The 15,320-nt window shown below is 41.6% G+C and overlaps 3 protein-coding genes across 5 annotated transcripts in view; 2 read left to right on the top strand and 1 right to left on the bottom strand.

The window, feature by feature from the left end:
- Positions 1-1,308: 1,308 nt before the first annotated feature.
- LOC116463291 (protein phosphatase 1 regulatory subunit 3D) lies at positions 1,309-4,536 on the bottom strand. The gene has a single exon (XM_032146329.2). It carries the CDS (start codon positions 4,534-4,536, stop codon positions 3,637-3,639), a length of 900 nt encoding a protein of 299 aa, XP_032002220.1. The 3' UTR covers positions 1,309-3,636.
- LOC116463290 (protein FAM217B) lies at positions 2,591-13,257 on the top strand. Of its 3 annotated transcripts, none has more exons than XM_058434535.1 (4): positions 2,591-2,710; positions 6,794-6,905; positions 7,020-7,105; positions 8,538-13,257. In XM_058434535.1, exon 4 carries the CDS (start codon positions 8,542-8,544, stop codon positions 9,691-9,693), a length of 1,152 nt encoding a protein of 383 aa, XP_058290518.1. In that variant the 5' UTR covers positions 2,591-2,710; positions 6,794-6,905; positions 7,020-7,105; positions 8,538-8,541; the 3' UTR covers positions 9,694-13,257. The 3 variants fall into 3 exon arrangements, with proteins under 3 accessions (XP_058290518.1, XP_058290519.1, XP_032002219.1); XM_058434536.1 differs by lacking the exon at positions 2,591-2,710 and adding an exon at positions 4,593-4,670; XM_032146328.2 differs by lacking the exon at positions 2,591-2,710 and adding an exon at positions 4,985-5,143.
- Positions 9,639-15,320, top strand: part of LOC116463293 (cadherin-like protein 26) — a 45,947-nt gene continuing 40,265 nt past the window's right edge. Inside the window, exon 1 of the mRNA XM_058434553.1 lies at positions 9,639-9,726. Within this exon, the coding sequence (XP_058290536.1) occupies positions 9,703-9,726 (24 nt within the window). The 5' untranslated portion in view covers positions 9,639-9,702. The remainder of the gene's footprint in view (positions 9,727-15,320) is intronic.

Here is a 15,320-nt window from a genome sequence, read left to right as displayed (position 1 = left end):
ATGGAAGAAAAAAAGGGTATCACTAATTTTACTGTTAATTTTTTTTAAAGGTTTTAGACCATGGCGTTTCATGAAAAACCTTATTATAATCAAAATTTGGAAACTATGTGCAGTGGTTCACACATATACTCCCTGCACTTTGGGAGGCTGAGTTGATGGGCTTGCTTGAGGCCAGGAATTTGAAAGTAGTCTGGGCAACATAGCTAGGCCCTATCTCTACAAAAAAAACAAAATTAGCCAGGCGTGGTGGCATGTGCCTGTGCACCTAGCTGCTCTACACCGGAGGCTGAGGTAGGAGAATTTTTCTTGAGCCCAGGAGCTGGAGGCTGCAGTGAGCTATGATTGCACCATTGCACTCCAACGTTGGTGACAAAGCAAGACCTTGTCTCAAAAAAGAGAAATACCATAATTTGGCTTTCAACTAATTTAGCTTTCTGAATCAACAAGCATTTATTTGGAATATTCTATATGTCATATAACAGGTAGAGAGATCATTGACTTTGAAATAGGTTTGAATGCTCAATTTGTTACTCACCAGCTATGGGACTTTAGGTGAATTACAGTTATGCATTGCTTAATGATAGGGGTAAGTTCTGGGAAAGGTGTCCTCCTCAAGCAATTCCGTTATTGTGTGAGTATCTTAGCACTTACTTACAAAAACCTAGATGGTATAGCCTACTACACACCTCAGGTATATATAGTACAGTCTATTGCTTCAAGGCTGCAAACCCGTACAGCATGTTACTGCACTGAATACGGTAGACAACTGTAACACAAGGGTATTTGTGTATCTAAACACAGAAAAGATACAGAAAAAAATCTGGTATAATTCCATGGACCCACGTCATATATACAGTTCCCCTGTTGAGTGAAATGTTATGCAGCCTATGGCTGTACTTAAACCTCTCTGAGCCTTGTTCTTTTCAGCTAAGAAAAAGGGGATATTGTCTACCAGGTAGCATGACATTCAGAATTAAATGAAATCACATATTTAAAGCACTTAGCACTGTGGCCAAGCAAATAAGGGAAGACAAATGTAAGTTTTCTTCCCCCATGTGCAAGACTTTGTACTTAGGTGAGGGTCATGATCCGGAAGGAAGACAGACACACACTCATTACTGCCTGCACAGTGTCATTAACTGTTGTAAGAGAAGTACATTAATGATCACATTCCTTGTATTCCCCTAGAGCTTTCTTCATATCTCATGCTGACCTGGCATATAAAATTGCATTTCCTTTTCTCAAAGACACACACAACAACTCTGCTACTGACGCTGAGGCACAATGACAAAATTTATTTTTGCCAAGGCTCTACATTTATCAGTGTTGTAGAAAGGATAAGACTTGCATGTGAAATGATTTAGACAAGAAGTTTCTAACGCTTGGTCTTCTGTAATTAGGCCACAAGAAAAACACTCCAGCATAATAGAATGGCTCACAGCTGTTTTTGCACATATACTTTAATACTTAGGTTTGGGTAAAATCATTTTAAATAACATATTAAAATATGTCTGGGGAGACAACCCAGCAATTGCACAGTCCACTAGAAAATTTTAACATCTAAGCAATATAACTGTTTTAGGGTCTGAAAGTTCTCCTTCAGCTGTTCCAATATTTAAGCTTTTAAATTTCATAATGTTGATATTTTTTAAAAGGCACGGGAGGTTCACTTAATATTAAATATATAACATTTACTTTATATTTCATGACCAGAACCTTTTTGGCAAGTGACTTTCACATAGATTATGAGATTCTCTACATGCCTTAAAATAAATCTGGCAGCTCTTAACTCATACCTAAATTCTCTGGACAATTGTCTTGCTCTCAGTTTTGGGGCCAGGGGCATAGCAGCCAAGGCCCTAACAGGCTTGCTGACCTAATTGGACAGTTTGTTAAATAGCAGGAAATGTAACCAGGCTTCTCTCTCTCTTGCATGTCAATGTAGTGAACATTGCTAATAGCCAGAGATTGTGCAATTTAGTCACAATATTTTAAGTCAAAATTCAGTGTTCTTAGATCAAAAGATACCGAAGAAAGCCATCCTTGTTCTTTGAATTATAAAAGCACAGAGGTTGCAATTATCAGAACCAAACTGGTTAAAAGCCGAAATGCATCCTTTCAGTATTGATTTGACAGATGCCAACAAGCATTCAAAAATTTAGAGTTAATTTCCTGGTGACAGGTAGCATAAAACTGATCAGACTGGTTTCAACTGTATCATAAACAAACTTCACAAATTGGAGATCTTGTCCTTCTTGGCTGTTTTTTTTGTTTGTTTGTTTTGCACACCTTAATTCTAGCACCTATTGTCAGACCACTGTTCAGCACCAAAAGAACTCCTCAGCCTGGAGTTCTTTGGAGTTTTAAGTGATTGCCTAACTCAGCAGGGGACAGTGGTCTTGACTTCTTGGTTGACGGTTTAAAAACATAAAAGAATTTAGTATTTTAAAACTGACAAATTAGAAAATGTTAGAAACTATCCGAAGGCACAAAGTATAAAGTTGGTGGGTACCTGATAAAACATGATGTATGTAAATATAGTTCAAAACAATTTAAAAGTATAAATATTTGTCAATTACTTTTCCTCCAGTGCTCTGGCTATTGCTGAAAACACCTAGTTCCACCTTGTAACTGGACTCCCAAAAGATGAATGCTGACATCTTCTGATGCTTAACAAGAAATAAAAATAGTCACCTTAATCATCAAAAAGGTAATTGCAAAGGGCACTGTTGCCTGAAATTCTCTAGTCACCTGAAAACTGAAATAACTGAGGCAAGACTTCTTAAAATGCTTAGTTTCAAACTTTAACAGAATGGCCTGATAATGATCAAACACGTACAGAGAAATACATGAAATCAGAATTGTGAATGCAGAGAAATAACTGTTTTGCTAGTTTAAAAGTTTGAAGCTTTTCCCTCCTCCCCAGCTGTTAATGTAGGAGAGACACAGCCTAACCAGGACAGTCTCAATGCCCAGGAATGGTTGTGTGATGACTGATAAAGCAGAAATTTCTTGCCTATTAATAGTTTTCCACTGTTAGAAGGCTACAGCCGTTGGCAATCAGATGTGGTCTCAGGTTTTCCTTGTCCTGGGGCAGGAACGCCTGGAGGGACCATGATGTGGGTCACACCGTACATTCTGTTTACTGTGGGCACAAACACATAACAGGACTTTTTTTTTTTTTAGCTTATTAAATCGAGAATATTACTGAGGAGGCATCCGCCATGGGCTAAAGGTCCCAACATCACAATAATAAATAACAGCTATGTTTACAGAGACACATTCAGGACACATGCAAAAGCTTTTCCTAGCAGGAGGACATGGGCCTTTACAAAACAAGCTGCTTGGGCCTCCCCAGAGGGCCCACCCTCCCATGCACCTACCCCACCACCCTGCCCCAACTCATTACACAACTCGGCCTTCTGGCCACCTGAGGCTACTTTTTAAACCAAGTGACTCAGACGTTTCAAGTAGAAGATAAGATGGGCCACTGCCAGGGGACCTTGCAGCAGAAAATTAGGTCAGAGGACTTGCAGGGTGGTGAAGAACAACCAGATAGCTCTGAGAGGCCAGCAGGGAAATGACAGGAGGCGCAGCTTAGGTGTGGAGGCTCCAGGTGGCCGGTCCCCGCGCGGCTCAGATGAAGTGGATCCAGCTCTCTTCGCACTCCCCGCGAGGCATGTGCAGCGCGTGGTTGCGACATGTGAGGCTGTAGTCTCGGTGGTCGTTGTTGTCCCAGTACTCGGCACCCGCCACTCGGTAGCGCACTGCGAAGTGCACGCGGGAGCCGAGCTCCAGCAGGAAGGGCGGTACTGGGAAGCCGAAAGTGAAAACGTCCTCCGTGCCCTCGGGGCCTGCGGGCCCGCGCCACCGCGCCACCGCCTCGTGGGTACTGCGCCAGCCTGAGAAAGTGTAGCGCACAGCCACCTGCTTCTCGAAGGCCACGTTGCACACGCGCACTGTACCGCTGATGCCAAGGTCCGAGCAAGTGACACGCTCCAGGCACACGAGCTGCCGCTGCAGGCGCTCGCCAAAGTCGGCGGCCTCGACGGGCGGCGGGAAATCGGGCACCAAGCACTGCAGGGTGAACTCCAGGTCCTGGCTGCTGCAACACAGGTCCGAGTTGATGGCGAGCCGCGACAGCACGTGCAGCGGCACGGACGGGTCGTCTCCCGCGTTGAACACCTTGACCTGCGCCAGCTCCAAGCCCAGGGCGTCGGCGAAGCGCACGCGGAGCTGCCGGCTGCAGCCTGGCCGACACGCAGAGCCCGGCGCGCCCGCGGCCTTCTGGCGGCGCTCGGGGGAGCTGGGCAGGGAGCGCGCCCGCCGCAGGATGATGGGCCGCAGGCGGGGGTCGCAGCCCGACGGCGCAGGCGTTGGCGGCGGCGCGCGGCCCGGGCTCCCCGGGGGCCTACAGGGCCGGGGCTCCAGGGCCACGCCGCCGTCCAGGTCCGACAGGCAGCTGAGGCTCCGGGGGCCGAGCTTCCGGGATCCCAGGGCGCTAGGCAGGACCGCGGAGCTCGGGCCTCTGGACATGGCCCCGCCGGCCGTCGGAAGATGGGGAGACAGGGATGAGGGACGACCTCCGGACCCCGCGACAGCTCCCTCCGTGCTCAGAAGCCGCTGAGAGTCCACCGTGTCTGCAACCTGCGGGGGACCTCTCGGGCCCGGTGCGCGCCCTACCCTTGGTTCGCCACCTTGCCCCTCCAGTCCTTGTCCAGGTCCTCCGCTTCTTGCAGTTAAAGAAATTGTAAAAGTGGGGAGTTTTTCTCTAGTGGAAGCTTTCAGAGGCCTCCCGGGAGCGCAGGGTAGCGCCTCTTTTCTTCTTGCTTCCTTGGAGGTTCTTACAAGAAGGCTGCGTTCCGGGAGCCGCCCCTCCTACTTTCCCCGTCCGCGGCGTTACTTACAAGGCTGCAACTTGACCGGGTGCAACTTCCTAGCGAGCCTCCGCCCCGCCCCTCGTGACGCCGCCTGCAGGCGGGCCCCCGCCATCCTCAGCTCAGCCCAGGAGCTCAGCCGAGCTGCGCGCCGCCGCCTCCAGCTCCCCTGCCGCAGCGCGCCGCAGCCGGGCCTCCCCGCGCTGACGCCGGAGTGGAAGGAAGGCTGGCAGCCTCGTCACGTGTCCGCTGCAGTCGCGAAACAGGTCTGATCAATTTCTGTTTACGTCTGCCTGGACTGCGCGCCTATCGATCATAGACTTTGTCTGCACAAACGGAGGACAAGGAAAATGCATGCCGCGTGTCCTTAGATTTCTGGGTTGTGGATGGGGGGAGCGGTGGTGCAAAAACCGGCCCTTGCCAGGACCTGGTCTCAGGCTAATTTTAAACATCGAGGCCAGCCCACACTTTGGACAGGTTCACTGCAACCTGGACCCGTGGCCAGACCGAGGGAGCCTCACTGCGTAGAGGAGCAGCGTCATGTCCACATCACCCAGAATGCTTTGCCGCACCGAATGGCCAGCAGATTCCCTTGAGGGTGGGGAGGGGAGGTGCTGCTGTTGTCTTCCTGGACTCAGCGCCAGAGAGGAAGACAGGGGAACAAGAGTTATTACCCGCTGATGACTTCTGCAGCTGCCCTTCATCAGCCTCTGGCGCTTGGGGAGCATATTTTTAGCCAGAATCTCCGAGTTTTAGCTTTGTTTCCAAGCAAGCCAGAAACACCAACAAGGCCAGGAGCTTGTTTTCTGCCTCTTTAGAACCCTACAAGCATTCGTGTCTCTCACCCGGTAGCTTTGAGCACAAAACCCCACAGCCTTTGGTGTAAAGCATACCAGATGAAATGAAGTGGAAAAGATGCAAGTGCACTTTCCAGAGAAGTTTGGGGCCAGCCATTCCATTAAGAAGGTTCCTTTTTATTGTCCAGAGGGACAAAGCAGAAAGAAAACCAGACTAATGAAAGGGGCTTGATCCAAGAACATTTTATGCATCTAAAATGAGTCAAGGCTGTTGATTGTGGTATAATTCATTAAATGTGAGAGAGTGATTTTATTTATCATTGGATGTAAGCTAACTACAAAGGCTTACATGATTATTGTGGGAAAAATACAGGAAACTTTCAGGAAGAAAATAAAAATCTTCTATAATCACATCTCTTTTACAGAGACAGGTGATATGGGAAAAAGAAGTGTCCAATTTCCATTCAGCGCACTTTTAATAGGCCACTCAAAATGAGAGGGGAAAACAGCAATATGTGGTATAGGTCAACAATGTTTCACAAAGAGATATAATATGTAATATGTATGAATATATGGAAAATCTTATAATGGATTGATGTGAAAGAGAAGGCCAAAAATTGAATGGGAACGTTCCTCCTAGAGTTTAAGCTCCTTCAGAACAGGGACGTGCATAATCATTGCCATTTTTCTGGGTACTCCTGTAATTATTTGTTGAATGAATGAATGATTGGGCAATGCAATGATTGAATGCTGGAATAAGACCTGACCTTATTTAGCCTTCCAAATTTCTTCAACATATTATTTCCAAGGAAGATTATACCTGTGTGTGAATAGGAAGAGAGAGAGATGGAATCATTCACAGTATTTATAGTAGTGTGATCCTGTGATCCTGTCTCTAATATCTACTGTAATAAGCAGAAAAGACAAAACTGTAAGCATAAGACAATGTCTCCCTTCCCCAGTATTTCACAACCTAGAGTGCAAACCACTATATGATCACAGCCCTAATATTTCAATGTTATACAAGTATTAAAAAACAAACAAGTGAAAAACCAACCCAATACTGGTGGTAGGACCATTTGCAATCAATAGTTACTGACAGTATTCTGTTGCTTCTAGTTCCAGTGGTGAGGAGACCTTTCCAAATATAAGAGGAATAAAGAAGTCACCTCCCCAGCTGTCATCATCTTCCAGCAGATTGAGCAAGAATATTTTGAGCACTACAGGAAAGGTAATGTAAACTTAGAAGAAAAATCTTACTTAGATTTATTCTGTGATTTTTGTTTGCTTGCTTGTTTCTTGTTTACATGTTCACAGTATTTATTACTGCATCCCTGTTTTTTAGACAGTCCATCAAACCCTAGATGATGATCAGCCACGTGATTTTTTCAAGAAGAGGAATAGGGTGAATGAATCTCATCAGAAAAGCAGGTAAATAGTTTTAGTATAATTGTTTTATCTTGCAAAAGGCTCATTATCTCTGTTGCCCAGATTGAATATGTGGAGTGGGGTAAAAAGTGTGTCTATAGATAAGAAATATACATTTATAATTTTTTTCTAGCAGAAATGAGTAGAAAAGTGGTTTAAGCATAATAGTGGATAAGGATTCCAATGGTCATAATTGTGGCAGTTGTTAGCAGAATTATAATTTTGAGTAAGTCCTTTAATCACTTTTCTATGTTAGTTTCCTTTTATATAAAAGGATACTGACAATAATTAATTTTTATGAATGCATACTGACAGGCAGGAACAAAATGTTTTAACAGTGTTATGAATTCTGAATAATGGAGATTCCTTCATTTTTTTCATTCGTTTATTCAACATTTATTGAGTACACGTTGTATATTGGCAATGCTTTAATGTCCTCCATATTTATTAATTAAAACGTAGCACGTATTCAAATAGTTGCTTAGGTCGTTTGAAACCACTGGGCAAATGAACCTCTGAAGTTTCCAGAAAGCATGTTTACCACCCATTTCTATTCATTCTATCTGACTTATATTACAGAGAAGTATTATTAATCTTAAATGCCACGTTCTTGGTAAATAAATTGAAAAGAAGATATTTTCAACTCTGATGTGAGATTCAGCCTCAGAATAAATTATGCCAGAGAGAATTAGTTTCTATACTCATAATGCACACAGTATTCATTATTCCTTTTACCTGCTATTCACAAGGTAGCACTAAGACCCTGTGTTTTCATTCATATGTGTTATAGGGCACCATATGATTTTATTTCTGTTCTTTAAATACAATTTTCCCAAATGTGTTTTCTGTTTGAAAACATTGTAACAAGCTTTTGATTTAAGGTACAGGTTTGCATGTGCAATACTTTTATATATTAAAATTTCACTCAGCTCAGAATCGCCACTAATCAGTGATTAAACTGCACAACTTGCATGTTATGTCATATTTACACTTAATTTAAAATAGATATGTAAAATAAAACTGTTTTTACTTCTGAATGTTATTAAATGCTTTTGATCGTAACAATTCCAGAGTTCTACGACTGATTTTTTTCCAAACTAATGTTTTTTTTAAAGTACATATGATTGCACTAAAAGTATGAAACAAGCACTTTGAGAAATGTTAATGTTTTCCCTAAATGCTAATATTTGATATAAAATGGAAACTGTGCATTCTCTTTTGTCACATGCATTATATAATGTATCTCAGAGTATTATATGGGAAAATGTTCTGTAAAATTACCTATGTTGTAAGGAGTTTGGAAGCTGACATTTTCTAATGCCTAGTAATACCTGAGACAAAAAGGTACAACTAGAAGATTATTTTTGTTTGTTTAATTATAGCCAGACCATTGTTTGTCATATGTGGTAAGAATTGCAGTTGTATTTTCTCACAGCAATATGAATGCTGGCCCATCTTGGAATAAAGTGCAACATTCAAAGAATTCTTCAGGAAAAAGGCAGAGTAAATCCCAAGTACCCCACGCTTCTTCCCAGCCGAGAAGCAGCCTCACAGCTGTCACCCAGCCTACTGAAGAAAAACTTAAAGGAAGCATTTCCCTGGAAGCAAGACGAAAAAGGAATCCACTCGGTTCCAGGTGTCAGGGGGCCTCAGGGAATAAATTGTTTCTTGATTTTCAGTCAATGAAAATTATTAAAGAGGATGCTGATGAGGACAGTGCAAGTGATCTCTCTGATTCAGAAAGAATTCCCATTCCTCCTTCTCCCCTCACACCTCCTGATCTCAATCTTCGAGCTGAAGAAATTGACCCAGTTTACTTTGATCTTCACCCTGGTCAGGGCCATACAAAGCCTGAATACTATTATCCTAATTTCCTTCCACCCCCTTTCAGCTTCTGGGACTTACGAGATATGGCCCTGCTTCTGAACGCAGAGAACAAAACAGAAGCCGTGCCCCGAGTGGGAGGACTTCTTGGGAAGTATATCGATAGACTTATTCAGCTTGAGTGGCTGCAGGTCCAGACTGTACAGTGTGAAAAAGCAAAGGGGAGCAAAGCAAGACCCCCCACTGCCTCTGGGACCTCAGGGGCACTGAAAAGCCCTGGGAGAAGTCAGCTAATTGCTAGTGCTCTGTCCAAGCCACTACCTCACCAGGAACGGGCTTCCAAGTCAGGCCCTTCCCGAAAGAAACCTTTTCACCATGAAGAAATCCACCCATCACATTATGCATTTGAGACTTCCCCTAGACCCACTGATGTGCTTGGTGGTACCAGGTTTTGTTCTCAGAGGCAAACCCTTGACATGAGGACAGAAGAAAAGAAAAAGAAATCAAGTAAGAGTACGAAGCTGCAGCGTTGGGATCTGTCCTGCAGTGGAAGCAGCTCTAAGGTGGAGACCAACGGTAACATTCGAATTCCCAAACAGGCAGCTGTGATTCTGGACTCCGCAGATTCCTGTAAGGCCTCCAAAACACAAGCACACGCACATCCTAGGAAAAAGGGAAAGGCAGAGAGCTGTGGTCATGCCACTGTAGTGAGTGAGAAAAAACTGAAAACAAACGGAGTAAAGCAAAACACATATAAACTAAAATAAATACCTAAAATGATGAATTGCCAAGACCTGCAGGTACGTCAATATTAGAGCTCTTCCAAAAGTCAAAATACTGTGAATTTTAAGGAATTTTACAATTACTGACATTTAAGTAGTTGATTAGCATTTTTATCCACCTTTATTTCTACCCCTAGTGGGGTTATTTTCAAAGAGAGGTGTCTTTCAATAAGCCTTTCTTTGTATTGTCAGTCTTAGAGAAATGAGAGCCCTTTAGATAAAAATTACCTAAAATATGTGCGATATAAAGAAATAAAATGGCACCTCTCCAGGGAAAGTGTCAGTGAAACCCCGGCTACAGTAGCCGGCCTGTGTAGGGCAGCTAGTGGTGTTACCTCCCCATTTTCACATGCACGTAAGTATATAAAATAGTGCAGACTATTTCAAATGGTGTGGAATCCTAAATGTTTAAAATAAGGCCCTTCTTTCCCACTCCCTTGCTTAGTTTTTTATAAACTCCTCAAGCAAAATTTGTGTTCATTTTACCCTTAGGAGAAGCTTTAGTTCTTTCTCAAGTCAGGGAGTAGTGAGTTTGTATTTTGAGTAGTCATTTATCACTAAGCTGGTTGCTCTTTAGAGAGATAGTGGAATCTAGTACTTCAATACATTTTCTCTGACATGGTTTTTTTTTTTTTTGTGGGGGAGCATTTTAAACTTAGAGGTGGTGGTAAAACCTACTTTTGGGTTCTCCAAACTAAGGTTCAAATAACTTGCAGAATTTTCAAAGTCAATGGGCTTAGCATGATTACTGCTGTTTGGTGGGGCTGAGAATGAAATATTTGACACTCTGGAATTGCTGGCATGTAAGGCTTCTTCAGAGAGGCACCACAGGGAAATCACTCTTTACAATTTGCAAAGGAAGGGCCTGTAAAAGGATCAAAACACATGGACCTACATTCGATGTAATAGTTACACAGTTACTGATTTGGGTTCCACACCCTGTGGTCCTTAGTCAAAAATAATGATCTGTTTCAGTTTGCAAGAGCAGGATTTTATTATTTTGCTTGGGGTGAGGGGCGGGAGAGTGGAATATGAATAAGGTTGCTGAATGAATTCTAAACTCCCTTATCTGGTCTTCAGGCTTCCCGACTCTCTCCAAGCCTTATTTAACTGCAGTTAAATAACATTTTCCTGTTCCTATAGTTGTGCTGTGAGATTTCTGTTTATATTTGCACAGTTTTTTAATACTGCCCATGTCATTATAGTTGATTTTATCCCTTTAAACAATTATTGTATTTGTTTTTGATGTAGAGGTTTCAATTTTTTCACCTTTGGGGCAGATGAAAAACTTGGCATTTTTCATTTGGGAATATATAATAGCTTGTAAACTTTTCAGACAGCAGTAAATGTCTGAAAAAATATCAAAACAGCATGAAGACAAGATTATGTAGCTATAATTATATGTGTATAATTATAAAAAACAATGTGCAAAGGTTACATTTTAAGGTCTTTTAAAATCTGATTTTAATCATACCAAATGACATATTTTTTATGGTATCCTTTTTCTTTCAAGACTTAATTTTCAGACTTGTACAAGTTCCTTCTTACATTCTTTTCCTCTGACACCATCCTACTGGAGAAAGCATACTTTTACACTAAGATCTTATTTTAAGCTTTTTATGTGAACAAAACATGTACATATAGTAAGCATTACTTCCGTAGTCCTCAAATATAGTATAACTTTTGTACTTAGTATATGTTTTATATTTGGAAAACAGCACTACTCTTGGTTTTCATGTAGTTCCTGAGTGATGTCTGTGTGTTCCTTGCCTGCCCTATTTTGTGAGCACAGATTAGTCTGTTATCCATGGCTGGCACTTCACTTATGATCCTTTCTCTGCTAGATTTTTATGCAGCTCTCTATGAAGTTTCATGGCCAATAGATATTCAAAAGCATGATATTCTATACATATGTGTATATGTATATATACCCTTTAATACTAAAGGGTTTATGCTGAGTTGCTGCCTTTCCCTGTAATGTATCCAAGTGCATGCTCTTAGAGACCTTAAATGGTTGAGGGTAAAGTGATTTATTAGTAATTCTACTTGCCTTGTGTATGTCTGAGCTGAAGACAATCATGATTAAGAAATTTAGAGGTGGCCAGGTGTGGTGGCTCACACCTGTAATCCCAGCACTTTGGGAGGCCAAGGCAGGCAGATCACCTGAGGTCGGGAGTTCAAGACCAGCCTGACCAACATGGAGAAACCCCCATCTCTACTAAAAATACAAAATTAGCCAGGCGTCGTGGCACATGGCCGTAATCCCAGCTACTCGGGAGGCTGAGGCAGGAGAATCACTTGAACCCGGGAGGCGGAGGTTGTAGTGAGCCAAGATTGCGCCATTGCACTCCAGCCTGGGCAACAAGAGCGAAACTCCGTTTCAAAAAAGAAAAAAAAAAAGAAATTTAGAAGTAATGCCTCATAATATTTGTTCCCAGCTTTTTAAATTGAAGCTGGTTGCATAATCTGGGGAATAGTCATAATTTCATGTGTTAAACAGTTTTAAAAGCCTGCAAAAGTGACTTTGCTTGTTTACTTTCTGCCTCAGATTGACTATTTTAACCAATATTATCACGACTGGATCATAGCTCCTAGTGAATATCATGAAGTGTTTTAAAGTTAGGTCTATTACAGAATTAACATAAGCACAATTTTAATTTTATGATATCTGATACACCTATCTAATACATCTTAATGCACTAAATGCTGCCGATAAGAATCTTGCTATTTTTCAAAGAGACAACATTGGAAAGTTGAATCATGAACTCATTCAGTTCATCAAGTCAAAAGCACTGAGTGTTTTGCTAGTCTAATGACATGGGTCATTATATTTCCAAGAAGTGCCTCTCATCTCTGGGGAGTTGTTTACTCTGCATTTAAACCAATTAAAACAATCCAAGTTTTTTTTTTAAAAAAAAGAAAAATATTTTAGGCTTGGAATTATCTAATGGAAAAAATGTAAAAAAGTACAAAAATGGACTAAAAATGTATCAGTATTTGCAGTATTTGCTATGATTACTTAGGTTTAGACTTTCTCAACTTCTTAGATGACTAAATGGGCTGAAGACTTGTAACTAACTTGAATAGGGTAGACTTCATACCCTATGACAAAAAGGATGGGGAAGAGAATATCATTGGTCTTGCCATATACCTACTAGCTAAAAGGAAAATGGTTTGTAGTTGTTCTTGGGCCTATTGTGTTGCTTTTCAGAAGGACGTAAGACTTTCTACTTTATCTGATATGGATATTGTCTACTTCCTCATTCCTTTATGCTCATTTATTGAGTAGTTACATAGAAATATAAAACTCTTGGTGGTACTGTATTTTAAGGTAATTCAGAAGCAGTATTTATTATTTATTTATGTACATGTACAGGACACTATTCAAAATGGCTTGAAAATATTTAGCATGTTTGTTATTTGCTGTTATATTGTATGTTTAGTTTTATATGTGATAAACAGAATTGATGTAAGTTTTTGTGGACTTGAATTTCTCCTTCCTTGAGATCAATTAAACAGCAGAAAAATATTGTCTGGATTTTTCTGGTATTGTTTTGTTTTGCTTTTCATGCAGTTCTCTTCTGAAGCTTGCCTTTATTTTCTCCCGGGTTATTTAAAAGAATTGCCCAGGATGAAATGCTGTTCCAAGTCCTGTCTTAACACTAAGCGACATGGGTGGCCAAAGCACAGGTTAACATTACCGGATATAGTTGAGAAGCCTTGCAGTACATTTCTTGAGTCGCTCTTCCACTTATTACCCCATGTTGAGGATTAATTAGGGGAGCAGGATGCAAATTCAGTAAGCATAAATTAAGGTAACCTGTGATGTAATGAACTTGCCCCTTTATGTACATATCCGGAAATGAGTATGGTCTCTTTCAAGGAAGTGGCCTGGTTAGGAGATGGCAGTTTTGAGCAGCTCCAGCTGCAAACATTCTGAAAGGCCCTCTGCTCTTCTTTCTAACTTCACTCTGACAATAGGGTGCATTCTTTTGAGTCTACCAAATTGTGGCAGTAATGTTCAGTGGCTTAAAAAGTAAGTTTTTGGATATGTTTTGAAAATTAACCATGCTGGAGGTTTAAAATCTTTTTTTTTTTTTGGTACAAGAAATGTATTATTTTGGGCTTTTGCTGTTTTATTATCCACAAGGTGGCGACTAAACCCTTTCAGAGAGCAGTGAATTTGGCCTGTGAGTGCCTTCTAGTCAATAAAAAGGTTTTTACTGGAATCAAAAAGAAATGGAGAGAAAAAGACTTTTTGACTTCAGGCCCAAAGCATGTTCTTTATTTGACTTCACTCTGCCATCAGAGAATACAGTGGTCTATTATATGCAGTTAGGTGCTGTGGAGGATTCTCTTTGATTCATTGAACATTCCCACACCATAAAACACTGTATCCAGCATAGAATTGTGCTCAATGAAGTAACATAAATCACCAATTTATAAAAATCTTCACAGAGATCCCTGTTTCATAAAATACAATTTGAATATTTTTGTCTTCAGCAATTTAATATATAAGGAATTACTGTAATAATACTGGAAAATATATATGGAATTAAAAATGGGATAGTCATAATTGCCCTAGCTTAAATGAGATTTTAAAGCAAACAAATAACACATATTTAACCTTAGATTACATTAAGCGAGGACAATTTCATGCCTTGCTACTCAAATTGCAAGCTCCTCCCTAGACCTACTGAGTCCAAGTCTGCATTTTAACAAAATCCTTGGCACATTAAAGTTTGAGAAACTTGCTTTCCTGGTACTTAAGTCTGCAAGTTTGAGTGACTGCCTTTATGGTATGTGAGTAGCTGGCAGGCCCTCTCTCCCCTCAGGCAAGCCATTTGCTTATCTAGCCCTATTTTCTCCATAGTTTAAAGGCACTGGGCTGGCTGTTTACCTAAGAGGTTGCCTAAATGAGTGATTTACGGCCTCTGATAGAATCTGCTCCACAGGTGAATGCTAAGGAGTTGAAGTTTCTTTTTTCTTTTTTTATTTCAATAGCTTTTGGGGTACAAGTGGTTTTTTGCTACGTGGATAAATTATATAGAGATGAATTCTGAGATTTTAGTGCACCTGTCACCTCAGTAGTGTACATTGTACCTAATGCACAGTTTTTTGTTTTTTTTTTTTTTTTTTTTTGAGACGGAGTCTCGCTCTGTCACCCAGGCTGGAGTGCAGTGGCGCAATCTCGGCTCACTGCAAGCTCCGCCTCCCGGGTTCACGCCATTCTCCTGCCTCAGCCTCTCCGAGTAGCTGGGACTACAGGCGCCCGCCACCACGCCCGGCTAATTTTTTGTATTTTTAGTAGAGACGGGGTTTCACCGTGGTCTCGATCTCCTGACCTCGTGATCCGCCCGCCTCTGCACAGTTTTTTATCGCTAGCCTCCCTCCCAACTTTCCCCTTCTGAGTCTCTAAAGTCCGTATGTCACTCTGTATGCCCTTGCGCATTCATAGCTTAGCTCGCACTTCTAAGTGAAAACATAAAGATTTGGGTTTACCACTCCTATGTTACTTCAGTTAGAATAATGAGGTCAAGAGTTCGAGACAAGCCTGGCCAACAAGGCGAAACCCTGTCTCTACTAAAAGTGCAAAATTTACAGGCGTGGTA

This window comes from Hylobates moloch, unplaced genomic scaffold (genome assembly GCF_009828535.3).
Source record: "Hylobates moloch isolate HMO894 unplaced genomic scaffold, HMol_V3 SCAFFOLD_32, whole genome shotgun sequence".
Lineage (NCBI taxonomy): Eukaryota > Metazoa > Chordata > Mammalia > Primates > Hylobatidae > Hylobates > Hylobates moloch.
The sequence above is the reverse complement of the archived record's forward strand: the minus strand, read 5'-3'. Positions and strand labels throughout refer to the sequence as shown.